Here is a 21,541-nt window from a genome sequence, read left to right on the forward strand (position 1 = left end):
ACCCCAAAGCAGGGGATAATTTCATTTAACAATCCCTTCGTTACCTCTCTTGCTTTATTTGTTTGACAAGGGAAAGTTTCTGGCCAACCTGAAAATGTATCAGTCATAACTAATAAATATCGGTACACACACCACACACCCCCCCCCCCTTTTCTTGGGATTTTGGAAAAATCAACTTGCCACTGTTGTCCTGGATAATTTCCTCTACTAATGTTCCCTAGTTTTATTCTATTTGCTACATTGGGATTATTACGCTGTTTTATTACAGTATATAAGTTTTGCCCTATCAATTTCTGATTTAGACTTTTATATAACTTATCAGCTCCCCATTGAGTCTTATTATGTTCTGTTAGGGCTGTGGTCCATATTAAATTGGATGGTACCACTATACGGCCATCTGCCAAATAAGCCCACTTATTTAATTTTATTTTACCATTCATGTCCTGAATTAGCTTTAGGTCTTCTTTAGAATAGTTTGGCTCCTGATCTGTACTTACAGTTTGGATTTTATCGTCTGGCATTAAGGATAATTCCTCCTTTCCTACCTCCTCTGCTACTCGTCTGGCCTCATGGTTGGCCAGGCGGTTTCCAATTTCCAAATCAGTGCCCCAGTGTGTCATCTTATGTTCTTCCTTCCTGGATGACCCTCTTATAACAGAGGGGCCATTCCTCACATCAAGGTCTGGCATGGCATTTGTTCCCACTGCTCAACGCCTACTGGGTTGCAGCCAACAGCTCAAGATTCTTCTTGGTGGCAAACACAGAGGCCAACCCAGTCTTGCCCTTGACTATGGTAGGAGGCACCTGACCAACCTTATTCCTTGTACTTCGTTGTCAATGCAGAGTTTCATCTGCACATCCCATAACAAGTCACTGTCATGGCAAAACACACAGATTTACATTAGTAGATCTACTACAGAGTGTATTTTATTTCACTTTTTCTGCCAATATCCCCACAGCCTTGCTGACCAAGGGATATTGTTTTACCTGAACTAGGCAGGCCTCCCCCTTATCATTTTTACTGTAACAGGTAAAGCATTTTTCGCCTTTCCTGGAATTTATTCCCAGATATACCTGGTTAAAGATTTCTTCAGGGAGGTCCTCTTTTCCTCTTTTCTGTTTAATTAAATATAAGCTCAGTATTTCAATTAATTGATTATTTTTGACTTTTGGTTTCATTTCCCCTTCTTTAAACATCTAGGTGTTCTAATAAATCTCATCCCAACAAAGATTTTGGTGATCTTGGCATTCTTATTTGTTTTCTTAGTTTGTACTTTAAAGGTTTCAGGATGTTTTCCTGGTGGCCCGCAGCTCCCACAACTGTAACAAATTATTTTTTTTTTTACTGAAGTTTAACACCAAATAAGTTGGGTTTGTATTCACTAAAATTCCACCTCATTTTTCCTAGTCCCTAGTTCACCAGAACCCCTTGCTGGTTCTTTAGCTTAGGGCAATCTCGCTTCCAGTGCCCACTTCCCCTACAATATGCGCAGTGATCCGGTCCCATAGGAGAGGGATTCACTCTTTCACTTCTGCCTGACATTCCTCCTGTCTCTGCCTCATCTCCTCTACCAGTTTAGCACGACCCAGCTCTTCTTCTCTTACCTTCTGTACACGTTCCCTGTTCCTTCTATCAACTTTTCTGTATCATGCTTACCTAGTAACTCGAACCTTTATCTAGTCCTATTAGATCATCCTGACAAGTCTTTCATAACCAACTTTCAAACATCTAAATTTCCCATCAAAGATTCACCTTTATTCTCCTCAGACCCATTGCCTGCCCTAAAGGGGCCGTTACCGGTCCTGTTGTACTGCAAATGCTGCAGCAATCGGGGTGACATTGTCAGGTCCTTCTGCTCAATTGTCAGCAACAGCAACCCCCTCCTCCTTACCAGCAGAAGGGTTGGGGCAGGAGATGCTGTTCCTGCTCTGCAGGTTACACAAGCCTGCCTCTGCAACAGCACTTCTGTTTTGACTCTTTCTTACCCTGAATGCAAATCTGCTCCTTGTTGCTTTAAGTCTGTGTTCTTACATATCATGCCTTCGCAGGCAAACAGCAAACACCCTGCCATGCATCCCAGCATGACTCAGTTGCACCTTCGAGGGGGTACGGGGGTTTGTACAAACTCACCCCAATACTTTAACACTTTCACAAGGTCTTTGATTCTCCACCCCCACCCACCCCTGCCGCCTCAGGTTTTACATACATCAGTACAAATTTTTATCTTACGACGTGTTTCATTCTGGTTGCTCCACAGAAGGAACCACAACCTGAGCTTTTTAACACAAAAATTTCAACAAGATCATCCTTCTAGTTTAGGTCTCAGTTTTTTTTTCCCTATCCTTTTCTAGAGCCATAATCAAAGATCAGGTGATGTTAATCCCGCACTCTTTCTGCCACACAAACATATCTGCACACATGCACACATTATTTCATCCCACTTTTGTTTTCTATGAAGAAACAACATAAGCTGTAAAATTGTGTTGTAATATAAGACTTCCTTCAGGTGGCCATCTTTCACCATCACCTAATGTATACAAAGGCCACCAATTCTGACTATTTTAAAAATGTCGTCTTTGTTCAAATTTCCTCCGGGAATTCTGCCAAATTTCTGCCAAATTCTTTCCAATGCTTCAAAATACATCCCAGGGGTATTTTGGTATTTATTTCTTGGCTCGGTTTGCCCCCCATCTTCCTAATAAGTCTGATATATTTGCCTACAATGTATTAGTTATTTAGCCTTATTTCTTGGTCTCTTTTTTTTTTTTTTCTTTTGAAAGGAGATAATATATTTTAGACACTTGCCACCCTTTGTTCGAGTATACAGACAGCACCTATGACACTAAGGGCAGAGGTTAATTCGTGCTTTTTCCACATGATGTTAGCTCTAATGTTTTGCCCACAGCCTCCCGCTCTAATTCTAATTACGCATTCCAACACTTCATAAATTGATTTTTCAATCGCTCCGTCCCTCTCTGGCCGGCCCCTCGTGGGGAACACGGACACACAGATTGGGACTCCCCACTTGCTTCGCAGTGACACTCACACACTTCACACTCTCCGGGCAGCCCTCAGTCACACAGGCAGTATGTTACAAGGTACCGTGCGCTTACGTACAGCTCTAGTAACGCTGACAGTTCGCGTTATCACACAAAGTATGCATTTCAATGAACAATTGCCAAAAAAACAGATTCTAATTTTTTTCTGGCCTTAAGCAGAGTGTTAAGTTTTCAGTTATTTGCCTAGAATTACCAGAATATTTTTCATAGAACAAACAAGACACAGAGCGCTATTTCAGTTGTTACATTCTAGGAATTCCCCAATTCGTAAGACAACCTAAAGGAAGTTTTTAGCTTTCCAGGTCTTTATGAAGTATTTAAGGTTTTGTTACTCCCATGGTTTCCTCCCCCCCCCCCCCCCCCCCCCCCCAACACACACACACACACACACACACACACACACACAAGTTTCCCTTTTGCTGTGAGGTCCCTCTTGTTCCTGTGAGATTCCGCCTTATTCCGTCCCGCCCCCCGCTTTCCGTCACGAGGCCTCTGGGCTTTTAGGAATGGCAGTCACCTCGGGTTTGCTCGATCTGCCCTCAAGATCGCTAGCGGCCACCCCTTGGTCAGCAAACCCCCTCCCAAGGTACCTTTCCTCCTGGGGACTACGCTGCGCGCCGGACGTCTCCGTGCGTCTCACCAGCCGCCCCGTTACTAAACATACCGTTTTATCCGTGGATCCAGGGGTTTCTCTTCTGCTCCCGGGTGAACAGCTGAGAAGAGGAGGCTCCTCCGAGGAAATCTCCCGGGGCGCGCCTAGGAGCGTCCGCTCCGCAGCTGGTCCCTCGGCCGAGCAGAAATCCTCCTGCCTGGCTCGCCAAACTGACGTACGGAATTAAACTCTATAACTCGAAAGTTATAAAGTAGGTATGTTTATTGCGCGCAGATGCACGGGGATCGCTCCTCCACAAGCCTGCATGCCCGAAGTTATGAACCATCTCACATTTGTACAATAAAACAAATGAATATTCAATTAACGCCTATACATATTCGTTACCTAAACCTGCTTACTCTCGCTTTGTATGTTAATTAGCTTATCAGTCCTTTGCCTGCAATGTGGTGGTCTTGCAGGTTTGTAGGTGATTCATGTCCTTGTGACCATCTGATCTTCTCCAGCAAGACTTAGCACTCCCTTCCTCTAGATAACACTGGAATGTCTCTCATCCTTTTCTCATCCTTTTTATAAATAGCCCCTTTGTTAGAGGAAGAAGGGTAGGTGTCTCCTCAAAGCTGTGTGCCTATGTGACCAGACACCACACCCATGACCAGTCACCATACCCACATTCCTTGAGCAGACATATACAATCTCGATCGATGTCCATTGTCCCCATTTCACACTATTTCTCCATATCATAGGAACGCTGACAGTTCTCGTTATCACACAAAGTACGCATTTCAATGAACAATTGCCAAAAAACAGATTCTAATTTTTTTCTGGCCTTAAGCAGAGTGTTAAGTTTTCAGCTATTTGCCTAGAATTTCCAGAATATTTTTTTTTTTAACATACGTTTCATAACTCCAATTTTGAACGTGTAACAAGACAACACATAGAACAAACAAGACACAGAGCGCTATTTCAGTTGTTATATTCTAGGAATTCTTCAAATCTTAAGACAACCTAAAGGAAGTTTTTAGCTTCCTAAATCTTAAGACAATTATATAGGGCTATTACCCTTTTCAGAAGGTGTCACTTCTCAACCCTGCGAGACGGCATCCCGTCTTTCGTCTCATGGGGTAAAATCAAATCTTAAGACAATCAAATATTCAAAACAAAGAATAAATATAAATACCTTTTATGTTGTGCAGAAGTCCTTGTTCACCTGTGTGAGAAGCCAAGGGGTAGGGGAGTCTTGCCGACAGAAGATGCAGTTGGGGGCCCTGAGGGTCCCCAGGCCCCTGGATTCTAGCACTGGTGGAGAGTTCTCCTGGCTGGCTTGCCAAATTGATGCCAAAACAGCACAGAGTAACTGCTCAGAGATTAATTTTGTTTTTAAGCAGCAACCCCCACCATATACTCAATAATTCTTTATACTATATGCACTTTAAAACATATAGAGGTTTACACTCACCCCTCGGATGCTCAAGACAGTACTCACACACCGACATTCACACCTTATACAGAAATGTTCTTATATTTACAACATAAAGTACAACAATTAATATTAGTCCTATAATTATCAATCCTATGTATATGGATTGACTCCAAATCACTGAATGTTTTTAGTCTCCAGACTGATATTACCTTAATATTGAAACAAATAGTAAAACAGAATCAGAGTTCCAATATTACCTTAATATCGAAACAAATACCAGAACAGAATCAAATATCAATCCTATGTATATGGATTGACTCCAAATTACCCGACGTTTTAGTCTTCAGACTAAAACATAAATTACCAGATCAAAATCAGCTGTATGCCTGCGGTGCTAGCTACCCAGCATATGCCATCCTGCATAAGCACACAGAAATCTTATGACTTACGGATAGCTTTACAGATGGACCGGTCCCCAGAACCAGAAATATCCAGAACAAAACAGTACTGTTCTAAATATAAATAAATATAATATTTTAAATTAATATAATATTTGAATAAAGATAGTACCTTTGCTCCGCAAGATGGAGTCCTTGTCTGCTCCTGCGGTGATCCAGATGAGACGAGGAGCCCCTCCAGGAAAATCCCCGGGGGTACCCTAGGGACTCCCCACTCTCAATGGGTCCTGCAGCGGAGCAGAGGAGCTCCCATCTGCGTCGCCAAATTGATTTAAAGAATCAGTCACCAATATTGGAGTGAGCGGAGGTTATCTTTATTCAGCAGCGCTGGGTGCATGGGGGATCACTCCACCAAAGTCATGCACACCAAGGGAACCTTTCAGCCCCCTCTTTATACAAGTCACTCATGTCTATTCATTAACTTTCCGGGAACTTATTAACATATCTCGCACCTGGACAACTAGCACACTCCCATTCAAGGATTTAGTATATCTTCAAGTTAACAACATTAACATATCTTGTGCCTGGACAATTAGCACACTCCCTATGTCACCCATTCAAATATTTAGTACATCCTCAAGTCAACAATAAGGGTCTCCTCAGGTAAACATGAGCACACGTTCTTTAAATGAATCATATATGGCCCATTATTCACTAACGAATTTATTTTTATGAGGACTCTGATTTATTTTTTTTTTTTTGTGGGATTCCAGTGGAGCTGGTGAATGTTTCTGGAAGCCTGTGTGCAGGCTTGTTAGCTAACCCGTAGCTGGTAGTTACTTTTCATTTGAAAGAGGTGGAATATGTGCATTAATCATTACAACGAAAAAAACTGTATTTAAATGTAAAGTCTTGTTTCTTAGCTATGGTGAAGAACCCTTGCTTTTAAGGGTTGTAAAGGATGCTCTGCAAACCTTTGTTTTAACACTTGTAATTTTTATTCAGTCTTTGATAATTTGTATATCCAGCCTGTTGAGCACTCAGTAGGAGCAGCCTGTTTTTAACCTTTGCTTGTTTATGCAAAACCAGTTGAAACACAGCATTAGTTTAATCCTTTCTTTTGTTTTGCACCGAAATTATCTTACCATGTTGGTTGTGAAGGGTCCTATTCTTTAGGATTGCTACATTGCTACCGGGCCTGATTTATGAATCATCTGATAAAGAGCCAGCTCCACTCCCAGAAACGTGCCTTAGGTAGAACTGTATGCCAGTAGAGTCAGCTTTAGGGCAGCGTTTTCAAAGGAACACTATATAAATTGCATGGTATCTGTGTGTGGGTGGCTTAGTGTTATGAAAAATCTGCTCTAGAGCATCGTGCACACACATCCACACAGAGCTGAGTCAACCGTCTTGAGTTAAATTGAGTGCTGGCCACACTTCTGTTGTTCTAAGTGCATGGATGTGTGTGACACTTACAGGAAAATAAAAAAGAATGTATGGTGTCTTGGGGAGGTGATGAGTCCAAAAGACAGCAGTTGGAAAGCCCAGAAAGCATCAGTACTTCTGTATTTGTCTGGGTGCAGAATAATCTTTTCTGATAGAGGTCTAATTATTTGGGTTGATAAGTTTTTAAGTTACTTAGACATTTTGCTCTTGGGCATATCTGTAAGTGTTATTCGTACTAGAATGCCACTGGTGTGTTTGCTGAATTAACTGTGTTGGCTTTTAATGGAAAGGAAGGCAATTTGAGTAGAAAAAAAGTGCAACCAACACGCAGATACAGCTACAAAGGGTTTTGGTGAAGCTTCAGAAGTGGACAATCATTGAGACTTCACATGCTCAGAGGTATGTGGCGCTCCATCAGAAGAGGGCATAACTTTGGTCTTTGCCAAAAGTTTCTCCTGTATTATGAAGTGGACTTGTGCATTATTATCAACTCTTCAGTATCTAGTTCATGTGCTGCTTCTGTCCTTTCCCAACCCACCATCCTTAGACACATAGTCTATCAAGTGTTTGAATCAGTGTTCTTGATGAGCTTTGCCTGAGGGTTTACATTTTTTAAAAAAATCAGTAGTTTTACCTAATTTTATTAGCCTCTCACACCTCTTGATTTATTCCATCTGTGCTCAGTTATGTTAGTAAATGTGAGATAATTTAATCCACTGGTGATGGAAATAATTGTTTATGTAAGTATGAGCCACTATAGTCTTTAGTTCTGTATAAATACGAAAACATTCAGATTTAGATGAAAATACTGACTTCTGTGATGCTGGAGCAGTAAGGTAGTAGATGCTCTGGAAGGATCTTGGGAGTTAGCTGTGTATTCTGAACAGCTAACTGCTGTGCAGCAGTGCAGTTTGACTTAATCTTTTCATTTTCATAGTCACAAAAGCTTAAGGAATGTACTTGATATTATTTTCTGAAGAGGGTCCCTCGTGGAGAGTCGGCCAAGTCACGACAATCACACCAATATGGCTACATGCCGTGCTCACTTTATTAAACAAACAGGTCATATTTATAACTTAAACCGACCGCTCACACGACTTTACACACAGGTGATTGGATAAAAGTCTCTGGCCACGTGGGCGTCCGTGTCGCTGATTGGTGAGCATGCTGCAGGCGCCTGATCAGAGTGTGCCGATGAGAGTGTGCTGATTCCGTGGTTCCCAGGACTTGCTCTGCACCTGGCTTCTTGTTTGTGCATAGCTTGTCTTCCTTCTCCCACTGCTTGTTCCCAGGACAATTTAAAGTTGCTCTGCAGTTTCAACTAACAGGCCTGGGTTGTCCAACCCGGACAATGGTAACATATGTCCTCAGTTCTTTTAAAAATCCCTCTACAATTTTCTGCAAAAATGTAGGTGCCACTTCTCTCTCTTATTTTTTTTTTTTTTTTTAAATTACAGCTTGTGAATGAATGGCTAGTGATGTGTGGAAGTAAGTGGTTCAAAATTTTCTTTCAGCGCTAGCTAAAATGGCATTGTAAGTTCTGCTAGATAATTTTTTTCATTTAAACAGTTGCTAGAACTGGCATAAGAATGTGTTACAGTTGAAAGCAAGGAAAAAAGTGGTCTCTCGGACTCTGAATAAGAGGAAATGTGTCAGTAATAAACTAAAGTAACTTTTAACAGCAAGCTGCTGTGAAAAAGTTAGCACTTCTGAAGTAAGAATCTGTCATATCCACAGCTGCTGAAAAGAGCAACTGGTTTGCTTCATATAAGCTAGGCATTCTTTATCATTAATCAGTTCAATAACACCTAAAAGGACAACATACAATTAAGGTTAGGGTGTCATGGTGTTTATTAAGTAATTCAGGCCTTTTCATGTGTTTGGGTGAAACTCATTTCCTTCTGACGTTGCAAAATATATGGGTATAAAGAAGAACATCTACGGAGAACAAACCAAACAAAAATATTATGAAGGATGAGGTATGAGGGGCCAGTTATTGACTGATAAAGAGCATGCATGCCACTTTTGATATAACTCTGTGCAGTAGTATATTAGTAGCATATGTTCTATGATAGTTGTTCTCTAGGAAACTGTTAACGCCTCTGCATTTAATTTTTTTTAGTAACTTTTTTATCTTCAAAAGTTTCTTCTCAGAGCAAACAGTGCTGTCAAAAGAAACACTCTGTACCCTCTCCTGTGGCTAGTCAGAGCCTGTGAGTTCAGGGTGTGATAAGACCAAACAGCAGGTAGTTTTTAATCAGATTTGGTTTTTTTTCTAAAGAGATGGTTTGCGCTTGCCCTCCTTTTCCTCCTTCCTGCCAGCACTGGCAGAAAATTTTACTTTTTTTCTGGGTTTTTTTTCTGCTGGCTTAGTGAAGTAAATCTACCCAAGAAAGGATGAGCCAGTTTTGGTGCAAAGGAGGGAATATGATTGTGCACTCACCATTAGGTGGTAAAAAAGTAGGGGGTAAACCCCATTCCTGTTAGTGGCAGCAAACTCTTAGACTGGCTGGGCTGCCTATGCTAATCTGACCTTCAAAAGCCTTCTGGATTTCTTCACTAAAGCGTGGGTTTCATAGTGTGCAAATTCTGTGCCTTTACAAATGAGTCCACAATTTGAAAATATTTTCCAGGTAATGGTACAGTTAGATATTTAATAGCTTCTGCATACTGGTGTATTCTGTGTGTGACTGGAAAATAAAATAATTTCTGTTGAAAAAATCTAGCACAGAAGTTTTTACAGAACTTCCTTTTAAAATCATCAGTGCAGTATCTGTGCTTCAGAAAAAGGAGAATGATGTTTCTGAGCAATGTCTAATTAAGTATCCATCTGTGTCTTGTAAGCATCACAACTTATTTTTCAGTACCATGTTATCATTTAAGTAAAAAACTAGTCTTTCTATAGCATCACCTTGAGAGTGCCTTTTCTAGTATTGTTACTAGAAAAATGAGTGGCAAGAGAGGAATGGGAGTTTTTCAGCACAGTCTCTTCTTCCCTCTGATGTATACTATACATTTCTCAAGTAAAACTGAATAAGTAAATTTTTTCTTTCTTTGAGACAAGGCTTTCCTGATGTCGATATTTCCCCCTGAACTGTTTGTGTTCTTCCCTGCAGTGAAGTCTGAGTAACAATAAACTTTTTTTTCCACTAAGATAAATATGAAGTTTTTTTAATATACATACTAATACTGGAATTGTTGACATTTAAATAGCCAGTTCAAGGGACCTGGAGAGTACAAACCTTTCAGAGCAATTATTTTTTCCACACACGCAGAAACACATTTCAATGTTGACCAGATCACTTCTGTGAAGTTACTAGTCCCTGTGCTGCCTTCTCACTGCAAATACAATTCACTGATCACTGTGTGGGAGATCAAACCAGCATGGTTTGAGTAGTAAAAGTAAGATCCTACTTAATAATAAAAAAAATAATCTTAAGTCATTGTAATTAGACTGTTAGCAAGGTGGCAACATGTAGATGAAACATTTTTTTCTGGATGATAGACTAGGGCAGGGGTCCTCAAACTTTTTAACCAGGGGGCCGGCGCGCGGATGCAGTGGCAGGCAGTCATCTGCAGCTGCTTGGTTTCTCCCCCCAACCCCCGGCGGGGGGGGTCTGTAAATACCGGGGGCCAGATTGAGGACCCTGGGGGGCCGTATCCGGCCCGCGAGCTGTAGTTTGAGGACCCCTGGACTAGAGGGATGGAAAGGTAAAGTACAGGTGTTCTTAATCCCTTTGGAAGCTGTGAAGTAGATGATGTTCCCAAGTAGAATGTTTGTGGAAAAAAAATAATAATCCCTAGTTCACTTTGGCAGCCCTTTAGCTTTGTTTTGAGCTGTGTTCTTTGTGTTCCCCAGGCTAAAATGATGAATAGTGCAGAAGCTGTTCTGCAGTTATTAGTGTGAATACTTAAATACATTTCTTCCGGCCCAGCTAATGTTCTTTTGGTATGTGAGCGGCCAAATATTTTCTTGCATGTACATTTCAAAACTCTTAGAAAATTTATTTTTCTTTTCAAAGTGCGTGACCCAAGTGAAGCTGGGAGCTGCATTAGCAGGTACAATACATATCCCACTGTGTAAAACTCTTGGCCAGTCATTCAGTAGTCAAAGCTGTGTTTTACTTACCTGTGTAATAGGAGAGTTATTTGATACTGTAAATTTGCAGATGAAATATGTAGAAATACTGATTTTATTACAGTATTGAGATGCATTTATGTCTCAGAACTTGTGTATTCATCTAGGTTTGATGCTGTGCTATGGCCTTGGAAAAAAATTGGTTCTTACATGTTATTTATTGCCTACATTAAATTGCCATCTCCAGAAATTCTTCTTTTAAGTTACTTTCAAGAGGGTTTTACCCAGTATTGGCAAACATTTTTCTTTATATGTTCCTGTATTTTTCAATATGTATCTTATTCTTTCTTTCTTTTTTTTTTTTTTTGGAAGTAAAATACTGGGCTTATTGCTTTGGGGTTTGGGGTTTTGATTTGGTGTGGGTTTTTTTTTCATGTTTAGCAGACCTAGAGTTGTCATCTCAGTCTTTCTTGTGTTGTCTGGTACTAACTAAGCTTTTTTCCTTAACTGGTGTTTCTCTCCCATAAATATTTGTACCTTGTACCATACAGCATTTCATTCATTAGCCTGAAAGAAGCATGAACTCTATTTTAGTATTCTTTAAAAATGAAGTTTCAAAGTGGGTTAGGGCAGACAGAACAACACTGAGCCTTTCACAGCACTTTTTAGAAGGAGGGAGGTAACCTTCTGTGCTGTAGCTGGAGCTGGGGGAAGCAGCATATGATTACATATATATAATTACAGGCAGATTGGGGGTGGTTCAGGAGACTGAGGAAGGTTTATCAGAGTACAGAAAAATCTTTGAACCATCTTTGCTTTCTCGTGCTGCTCAAGTACTAATTGCCCTTGTCTGCAGAAATGCATTTTTTTAAACAGTAGATTAAATCTCACTACTGCTTCTTGTTTACGCTTTTTTTGAAGTGCCATAAATTTGTTTACAATACTTCTCAACCCATAAACTATTTGTTCCATATCATTCACCTATAAGCGACTGTGGTAATGAAAGATCTTTATTCTATGTGGAATTTGAGGTGAAAATTGAGATGGAAGGCAAAGTGTGAATAATGAAGATAAAATGATAAATATTGATCTCAAACAAAATTTCCCTGAAGTTCATTCTGGTAGTTCTGGGTTGATAACGTACAAGTTATCAATCAGATAAATAGCTTGGGTTTTGTATTTGCACTGAAGCAATGCAATTTATTAAATTATAACTTGAAGTAAAATGTAGGATACTGGTGTGGGTGGATACTGTTTCTTGCTTGCAGCCCATACTATTTGGTGCTGTTTTCCTGGCAGATTTGAGAGAAACTAGGTCAGCCTGTAGGTTCTCATGTAACCAGGACTTGTATGGGAGACACTCGGGGAGCACTTGAATGGTGAATTAGATGCTCCTAAAAAGACTTTACATGACTCACCAGCATAGTGGTTCTCTGCTGAGAACAAATCTGTGTTACATGTAGCTAATGCATCTAAAGACATTGCCCATAGATGTCGTAAACCCCCTCTCTACAACAATTTAGTATTGCTTCATGGCATTTCTTGTAAATACGTCTTTGGTACATAAAAGCTACTGGCAGAGGTGTTCCACTGGCAAAGGAAGGTATGTGTAGTCTTGCTCTATAATGTTCAGCAGCTGCTCGGTGTCTGCTCAAAGTGACTGTATTTCTCCTGTGTCATGTTGGTACTGTGAGTCTGCAAATACCATAAATCCATTGTAATTTTATAAGGTTGAGGTCCTGTTCAACTGAAAGTAGATTTCTCATAGATATGGAAACTGAACTATATTCTGGTCTGTTCAGGTGGATGACTACGAAGTCTGGGAATTTTCAGGCTGGCATTGTTCATGCAGACTACAATTCTCCATTAAAATAGGTTTTAAAGTTCTAGGTAAAGAAGTGTAGCGTATGTTGCTTAAATGTATTGATTTACATTTTATAAAGTAAGAGTTTAGAAAGATTTTTCTTATTTTCTGATCTGGTTTGATTATTCTAGTGAGGTGAACCATGTTTAACGTGATTCCAGTACTGTCTTTCATGGGTGTGTAAAAGGAAGAGTAGTTTGGTGTAACTGGATGAGTTCACCAGGAAAAAGTAAATGAAGAAAACCAGTATGATACTGAACCATACTGTCTGTAATTGAAAGCAGTGAGTTGTTTAGGTAATACTGTGAAGAACAGGATTGAGTTATCTGGGTAAATTATTCTTGCTGTTTTGTTCTCGTGCAGGCTGCTGTATTGTTGAAGTCCATATCTGTTTCACCCGGTCTTCCAGACCACGTGCTCCATGCTTTGAGACCAGGAGGACTTTAGTGTTCTGAAATGAAGATGGAGGCAGTGGGAAAAGCAGAAGAACTTGTTGATTCAGAAGTTCCACCAAAGACTTCTGAAAAGCAAGAGACTGCTCCTGATGAAGATGGACTTATAGAACTGGAGACGCAAACTCAGAAAGATAACGTGCCCACTGCAGCAGACTCTGCAGTGGTCTCTTCGATGCCTTGCTTACTGATGGAACTGAGGCGAGACTCCTCTGAGTCTCAGCTAGCATCTACGGAGAGTGATAAGCCACCGGGTGGTCGAGTTTACGAGAGTGACTCTTCTAATCATTGTATGCTTTCCCCTTCTTCCAGTGGGCATTTGGCTGACTCAGATACATTGTCTTCCACAGAAGACAATGAGCCCTGTCACGCTGAAGCTGCTGTAGAGGGAGACCCTTCTGCGGTGTCTGGGGCTGCAGCTGGGAGGAAATCCAGGCGATCCAGGTCCGAAAGTGAAACTTCAACAATGGCTGCCAAGAAAAACCGACAGTCTAGTGATAAGCAGAATGGTCGAGTTACCAAGGCAAAAGGTCATCGAAGCCAAAAGCACAAAGAAAGAATCCGGCTCTTAAGACAGAAACGGGAAGCAGCTGCTCGCAAGAAGTACAACCTGCTGCAGGACAGCAGTACCAGTGATAGTGACCTGACGTGTGACTCAAGCACGAGTTCCTCAGATGATGATGAAGAGGTTTCAGGGAGCAGCAAGACAATCACTGCAGAGATACCAGGTAGAGGATGTTTTTTAAACTGAACTGTAACGCATCTGACATCGTTTCTCAGCTGTCATGCTAAATTAGATGAGTGACGCTTGAGAAAAACCAGGAGAACTGCAGCTCTGTGTAAATTTGAAGACTGCAGTATATTAACAAGACATGGGCAAATTTAAAAATCAGTTCTGTGGTTTCAGTGCACTTTTGCACACCAACAAAACATAGAAATGGTAAATTGGAGGAAGGACCATCTTTGAATTCTGGAATTTTCAGATCTTTTCCTTTGTAAGCCTATATTAACTCCTATCAGTGCTGTCAAATCCCATTAGATGGTGATGATTCTTAAGATAAGTGGCCATCTTTGCTTTAATATATTAAGACCACAGCTTGGCAGCTGTGTTGGAAATAACGTGGCATACCTCTTGCCTGTGTTACAGTAAGGCCCTGTTCATTATTGCACTTCTGCTGTGCTTTCAGCTCTCTGTTTCAGTGCATGACAAACCTACTTAGCCTTATTGTAAATCCTTGCAGATTGCAGCTGGTTACCTATTTTAGGACATAAATATGAATTTGTTTACACAGGTGCCCTGGCTATATCCACGCCTAAATTTTCAGCATTTCAGACAAAGCTGTTACCATTTTCTTATGTCGTAAGGATCTATAATTTCTATATTTTTAATTTTCTGACACATCCATGTTAAGATTGGAGGCAGCAAATTATAGGGGTCTTGTCATGATTTTATTAGCAAAAGAAAGACGAATTCTTCAAGTTCTTTGTCTGCTGAGTCTTTGTTACTTTATCAGCCCAAGTGCCGCGGACAGGATTTTGTGTGAATTATTTTTGCAGCATATTATACCATAGAACCATCATCATATGGCAATCAAAAATAAACTCGCATCAAAATAAAGGTTTTGGCTTGCCAATTTTTACTGGGTTACATGCCTTTTTGCCTTCTGTGCTAGAAGTCTTTTTGAGGATTTTTTTTGATAAATCTCAGTTTACACAGGGCAAGAACATTTAAAGGAAAACTGCAATAATTAGTCTGAAGTTGCTGAACTAATGTTTGCTTGATGAATTATTTAAAATATTTGCAGCAGATTTTACAAATAACTGTTTTAACTGACTTGATTATGGTGAATGATTCTGTCACCATGAGAACTGGCTTTTTTCCCCCCACATATTGCCAGGAAGCAGGTTGCACAAAGGAAGTTTATGTTTACTATTGGAAGGTCTGGGAAAGGTATAGTTCTCCTATAATTATTGTGTATTAAACTTTTAATAGAGATCTAAAATTATTTTTACCCATTTTGTAGTTAGTCAAACTTCTAGCTTTCATAAATTTGTGCCTTTTTATTTACTATATTTACACTTTGCTGGGCAATTAAAGCCTGGTTTAGAGCCTGTCAAAGAAGGCTGTTTCATTGAGTTTTGGGACAGGTTCCTCCCCACCCCCCAAAAAACCCCAAAACACACATAATCAATCCCCCAGGTTATATTCTTTTTTTAAGTCATAAAAGTACCTTGTGACCCAGAAAGGCACCACAGGGTATTTTCAGATCTGCTTAGATTTCTGACTTCCATTGCAGAGACCTGAAACCGCTCTAGGGTACTTTTTCTGTGTCACTAGACTCTTCTGCATTTGAGCTCTCTGTCTTAACTGTGAGATGCCTGCAGTGAAAACATCCCATTGCAGTGCACAAAATAACTTGATTATTTAGTGATGATCACACCAAGGCCAAATTTTACCTGCAATGCAAGATATGGGAGTGCAAAAACCGTTCTGAGGAACAATGACTTTTATTCTTATTTCATAGCTCATGTATCATCTGCTTGATACTAAATTACATTTAAGACATTAAAAATTCTTATCTGTCCTTTTGGAATTAGATGCAATGCGTACCTGCCACATTGCGGTTTTCCTTTAAATAGAAACAACTTGGTTTGTGGGAAATGGTCTTCAAGTACAAGAGAAAAATATTCTCTAGAGAGGTAAGGACGAGGTTGGCCAAAAATGTATCCTGTGCTACTTGTGGGTTAATGAAGAAGCATTGTGGTCTTAACAGATGCAGCGGATCTGTGAGTCTGAGCAGGACTCCCAGCTCTCCATCACAGCAGTAGGTTCACATGCCATCTGCAATCCCTCTTCTTGGAACTGGCAAAGTACTTAGTTTATTTTTTTGGACTAGAAAGCCATTTTAGTGCACTTAGCATTACACTGTGAATATCCTAAAAACTTAGGGAACATGTGGGTAGCAAGTAATACAGGGTATCAAAAAGCATTACTGGAAACTCAGGCTGTGAGTGTCCTCTGTGCACGGTTAAAAGCTAAGAGGCTTAACTTGAATGTGAACATCAAGAAACTACAGTGCATCTGTCAGGAAGACAAAAGCATGAAAAAAACCTCTTGCCTTTACTTTTGAAAAGAGTCTGTACACATTGATGCAGAAGAATTTTACAGGTAGCCTGTAGTTCCCCCTGGTCTTACTGTATTTGGGCGCTTCAACTGTGTTGTTGGTAAACTGTCTCAACGCCGCCTATTATTGGGACTGATTTTCAAATGTCTGTTGCCTGAAAAGTAGCTTTGCCAACAGAGATACTCTAAAATTTTTAGTGACAAGTTAATGTGGCTTTCATGTATGAAGGTTATACCTAGTCTGGCCCTTAACCTTCTGTCGACGTGTGCAGCGTTACAGGAGGCAGTTCACTTGCACATGGTCTGCAAATTGAGGTGCCACGTTTGAGAACACAGTAGTTTTTCATGTTGTGTAACTAAACCTTTTCCATTTTAATAGTGCAGTTACTTTTTTTAAAGCATCCACATCACTGGCTCTGAAATGTTTGGCTAAATTAGTAAGGTAAGGAAAATCTTCAGTGAAATACATAATGCCATGAAGTTGGGAACTGAGCAGTTGTGCAGTAGTCAGGTCTCTCTGCTGAACACAAATGTAATGTGGATTAAAATACTGGCAGGCTTGTTTTTCTTCTCAAGGAATATTGAAGAGCAAAGAATTGAGGTCTTACAGGTGATACTTCAATACAAATATTGTGAGCTTAGTAGGAGCTAAGCACAATATATGTTAAGTTATTCTGAATGTATTATATGGTGTTAATTTACACCTGAAAATACAGGTTCAGTCTAAACTTCATGGGTGCTACTGAGAATCTTTTCAATGACCTAAGCAGCCATAATCTTGGGCTCCTTAATTCAGGGAATGCCATGATTTTTTAAATTATTGCAGATGAAGACCAATTTCTTATCTTTTAATGATTGAGCCTCTCTGTTGGCATTTAGGATTTTACCATTCTTAAATACCAGGTAGCATTCATGGCATAAGAGGATGGTCTTTGAGTCCTGAAATAGGTTCTACTAGACCTGCTGCTGTTGAAAGTTTTTCCTTTATAAACAATCTGAAATTTGACCATGCAAATTACTCTGAATGAAACTGGCATGAGAGCAAGGCTGGAAATCAATATTTATTTCTGTCTAAACACTTCCTTGTAAGGAAGAGTTTTTACAAATTCAAATATAATATGAAAATACTGGCATTTCACTGCCATTGTGCTTTCTGCAACTCAGAAAAATCTGAATTGAAATAGGGGGTTTTAGACTTTCCAAAAATCTGTTTAAAAATTTGAGTACTGATGTTGAAAAGGTGTTGTAGCACACTTTGTTAAAAGAAAAAAATAAATGTTAATATGCAGAAATCCAAAGAGTGTGTGTGAGGGACTCTCAGCCAGGTTACTTCCTCCGAAGAATTATGCATAGATCTTGGATGAAGCATCTTGCAAGGAATTAATTTACTTGAAATAATTCAGGATGACAATAATACAGGGGTCCTCAAACTTTTTAAACAGGGGGCTGGCGCGGATGAAGTGGCAGGAATTCATCTGTGGCTGCTTGGTTTCCCCCCCCAACCCCTGGCAGGGGGGGCGGGGGAGTCTGTAAATACTGGGGCTGGATTGAGGACCCTGGGGGGCCGTATCCGGCCCGCGGGCCATAGCTTGAGGACCCCTGCAATAATATAACGGGGTGGGGGGAAATACTAGGAGCAATTTGCAGAAAGATACTAATTTGGAAATGACATAACTCAGAGGACTCCACCGTTGCTAATTAGAATGTAGATACACCGTATTGTCTTAAATTGTTAAGCTGTCAGACTTCCTAAATCAAATAACTTTGGATTTGGTTATTATTTAGATACTACTTAATAGTTCCCATGAAGAGATGGTGTTGGAGCACTTCTTAGGTGCTGTTTTGCAGGAGGTATTGTCTTGAAAATAAGTCTTGGATTTTGATGCCTTTGTGATTGCAAATTTTTTTACTTTTTAACTTGGTGTAACTTCAAAAACTATAGAGCTGTAAGCTTACAGATAGCAAAGGGGCCAATCAGATAAATGATAGCATTTTGAATATAATAAAAATGTGGGTTTAGGCTTGTTGTTCTTTAACCCTGAAGGCCACCAGTAAAGAAAAGATTGAGTAAGGCTTATTTTAAGGACTGCGAGGGAAGCACTTGAAACATTGATTTGCTGCAACTGTAAATTGTACTTATACTATGAATGATGCCTTTTAAAAATAGTGTTTCAGGGTAATATATGTTTCAATAAATAGTTTCTTCAGTTTACAAAACAATTTTGTCAGCTTTCACCATGCTAGTTCATTCTTGACTTTCAAAGCCTAATTAGGTTGTCTCGTGTATCACCATCGATAGTTTTTATTTAAATTGCAATTAAAACTTACTCAACATGTCTTAAAGCTGTCTAGGCTGTGGAAATCAGAAAGACTGCCATTTAGTGACTTGAACTTAGGATAAGATCCCTGACTAAAGACAAATAAACAGTATCATACTGGATGTTCAACATCAGGAGTATATGAACAGAAGAAATATTTTTTTCAGGGAGGAAAAAGATTGACTATACAAAAGGAACCACATTTTAGGAAAAAGGTATCATTTTACTTAATTACTTTTAGTTAAAGTGCAGTTGGAGGGATGTAAATTTGTTGCTGTAAAGGAATTTATTTTTGAGCAGAGGACCTGAATGCTGAATTTCCAGTCTGTCTGATAGGTAAAGAGATGGGAGAGAAGACTTTAAAAAGTAGAGGTTTATAGAACATTTTTGACCCCTGATGTATTGCTACTGCACAGAAATAAGAGAATAATCCTGGGCTTTGTTTAGCTGTCACTGAAGGATTTATGTATACCTCATTTAAATATCTCCTAAAAAGAACGTAGTGTTCAAGTAATACTGTAATTTCATGTACCCAGTGAAATCCCAATACAGATTTAGTGCCTTATGTTTTTGTTAGTAAATATTTGCTTAGGTTGTGCAATGATTTCACTTATTCTTAGGATATTTTCTATTATTCTTAAGCTAGAGGATGCCACAGGTTTCACATTTACATATTGTAAGGTTCTGTAGCTGTTTTGTGTAGTTTAATGTGTTGCTTGTCTTGTTTTGGAATTACCTTAGGTAACCTTTATGTGTTTGGACAGCAATGCACATATTGTTTATTATTCCTCAAACAGGTATGGTGCCTCATTTTCTTGGGGTTTTATTGCTTCCTAGAGGATTCCTGAGTGAACTCTAAACTTAAAAATATAGATATCACTGCCTTTTCTTATTGATATGTAGAGTAAGATAATGAGGATGGCCTTCTCTTGCTGCTAAAGTTCTTCCTGATAATCCCAAAGCTAGTCATTTTAACCACCTTTTTGATGGATAGAAGGAAAGAGAAAATTTCCTTCCAATTTACACCCTATTTTCTGCCTTGCCTAGAATTAATGCTAGAAATACTGCCCAGCCGGTGGATCACGCGATGAAGGGCAGGCTTCTAGTTGGTGTGAGGTTGATCATTCCTGCATGTCCTGTGGATGACCATTGTGATGTAGCTGTGTCTGTCAGACCCAACAGAGGTTGCTTTCGCCCCCTGTATTAGCATAGCAGTCACCTATCTCTTCCCACGTTTGCGTGTCTGTGATGAGTATTCTCTTCATTGGTGTTCAGTGTATTTTCCAAAATTAGACAAAGAGCTTTGGGCTTGGCTACTTTAAATGCTGCAGTCACTGTATTAGCCTTTATCTCTGTTACCTTGTGTACAATTTTGTGTTTAACAGTCCATTATAAAAGGGTTCAAGTTTGTAAAATAACGCATAATTATTCAGGTTTATCAGTTAATAGTATTCTGAATCGCAGCTTAACAGAACTAAACATGTTATTGTATAATGTTTTGACACCTTCAATTGAATTTGAAACAAATTACAAGGGAACTGGTCTAATTTGGTTTATTTATCAAAAAAAGACCTATGTGACAGAACTGTTCTGAGAATTCTAGAATAAAAATAATTTTGAAGCCAAAATTTCTACTATAACCTCCAGCAAGTGTAAAATGTTTTGGTTGTTGTTGTTTTTTTGATGGTAATACTGTTGATTAATATTTGCTAATTACTCCCCCATTGTCATATCCAAGAGACACAATTAGAAAAGTTGTTTTCCTGAGTTAACATGCCTTAATAAACAGTGTTATGTGCTTACTTAATGATGTCTTATCAAATGGCCTCAATGTCTTTAAAGCTGGCTTCAGTCGTGCTGGGGGATCTGGAGGAGCGACCAGGGAAATTCCAGGATTGCTTGACAGGGGCACCGTGTGGGATAGGAACTACATAGGCAATATCCTGGAAGAGGCCATGAACTGCTTTGCCGAGATGCAGAGGCAGACAGAGGAGAAATTTCGCATGTGGATAGAAAAGCTAACCCGTCTTGACACGGATGAAGAAAGCAAGCAACAACTGGAGCCCAGGGAACCTAAAATTCAACTACTTGGCCAAAGAATCCCCCCTACCACACAGTCAGGGGCTTTCATACAGATGCCTGATAGCCAAATACTTTCACAGCAGTCGTTTAATTCTTACGTGGGCTATCAAAATATCGATGCTACGCTAGAGTTTCCAGCGACTTTTAATAACAATTTTCCACCTATCTTTCCAGAGAATGGGAATATTGCAGAACCTGATCTGAATCAATCATAAAGAAATCCATTCTTTGCAATCTTGATGTTACTTTGGATTATGCTAAAAACAAGGTTTGCTTTTCTCTTCGTATATGTTTGTTTTGTTATCTTCTTTTGGGTTTTATTACCATGGTATCATTTTTTTTTAAATTTATAGAGAATATATATGTAGTTTAAAAAACCCCACAGTATACCCACATGCATGTGCCAGCACACACATACAAACACCTTTAAAGGTGCAGGGGGAAAGCACCCTAAGCTTTCATCACCAAACTTTGGAAAATATAACTTAGAATCCTTGTTTAGCTACCCCAAAATCAGTAGAGCTATGTTTGTTACAATAGGAGCATTCAGAGTATTCATCCAAATGCTCTTTTTGCATGTTAAAACATTTATATAAGGAAGTAAGTTTTTTATTTAAACATGTAAAGTACCCTAGAGAACCAGTCTAAATACAGAGCCGTAACATTTCCTTAACTATCTGTTTACT

General features: G+C 39.6%; 1 protein-coding gene across 4 annotated transcripts in view; it reads left to right on the top strand.

The window, feature by feature from the left end:
- The window catches only part of ARK2N (arkadia (RNF111) N-terminal like PKA signaling regulator 2N), a 55,097-nt gene that overhangs the window by 10,769 nt on the left and 22,787 nt on the right, over positions 1–21,541 (top strand). For 3 of the 4 annotated variants that reach the window (XM_055792607.1, XM_055792610.1, XM_055792609.1), the window contains exon 2: positions 13,243–14,059. In XM_055792607.1, coding sequence (XP_055648582.1) covers positions 13,336–14,059 — 724 coding nt within the window. In that variant the 5' untranslated portion in view covers positions 13,243–13,335. Of the gene's footprint in view, positions 1–13,242; positions 14,060–20,615; positions 21,124–21,541 lie in introns of all 4 variants that reach the window. The other variant, XR_008745041.1, reaches the window with a different exon arrangement.

The sequence above is a fragment of the Falco peregrinus genome, chromosome W (assembly GCF_023634155.1).
Source record: "Falco peregrinus isolate bFalPer1 chromosome W, bFalPer1.pri, whole genome shotgun sequence".
In the NCBI taxonomy this organism is placed as follows: domain Eukaryota; kingdom Metazoa; phylum Chordata; class Aves; order Falconiformes; family Falconidae; genus Falco; species Falco peregrinus.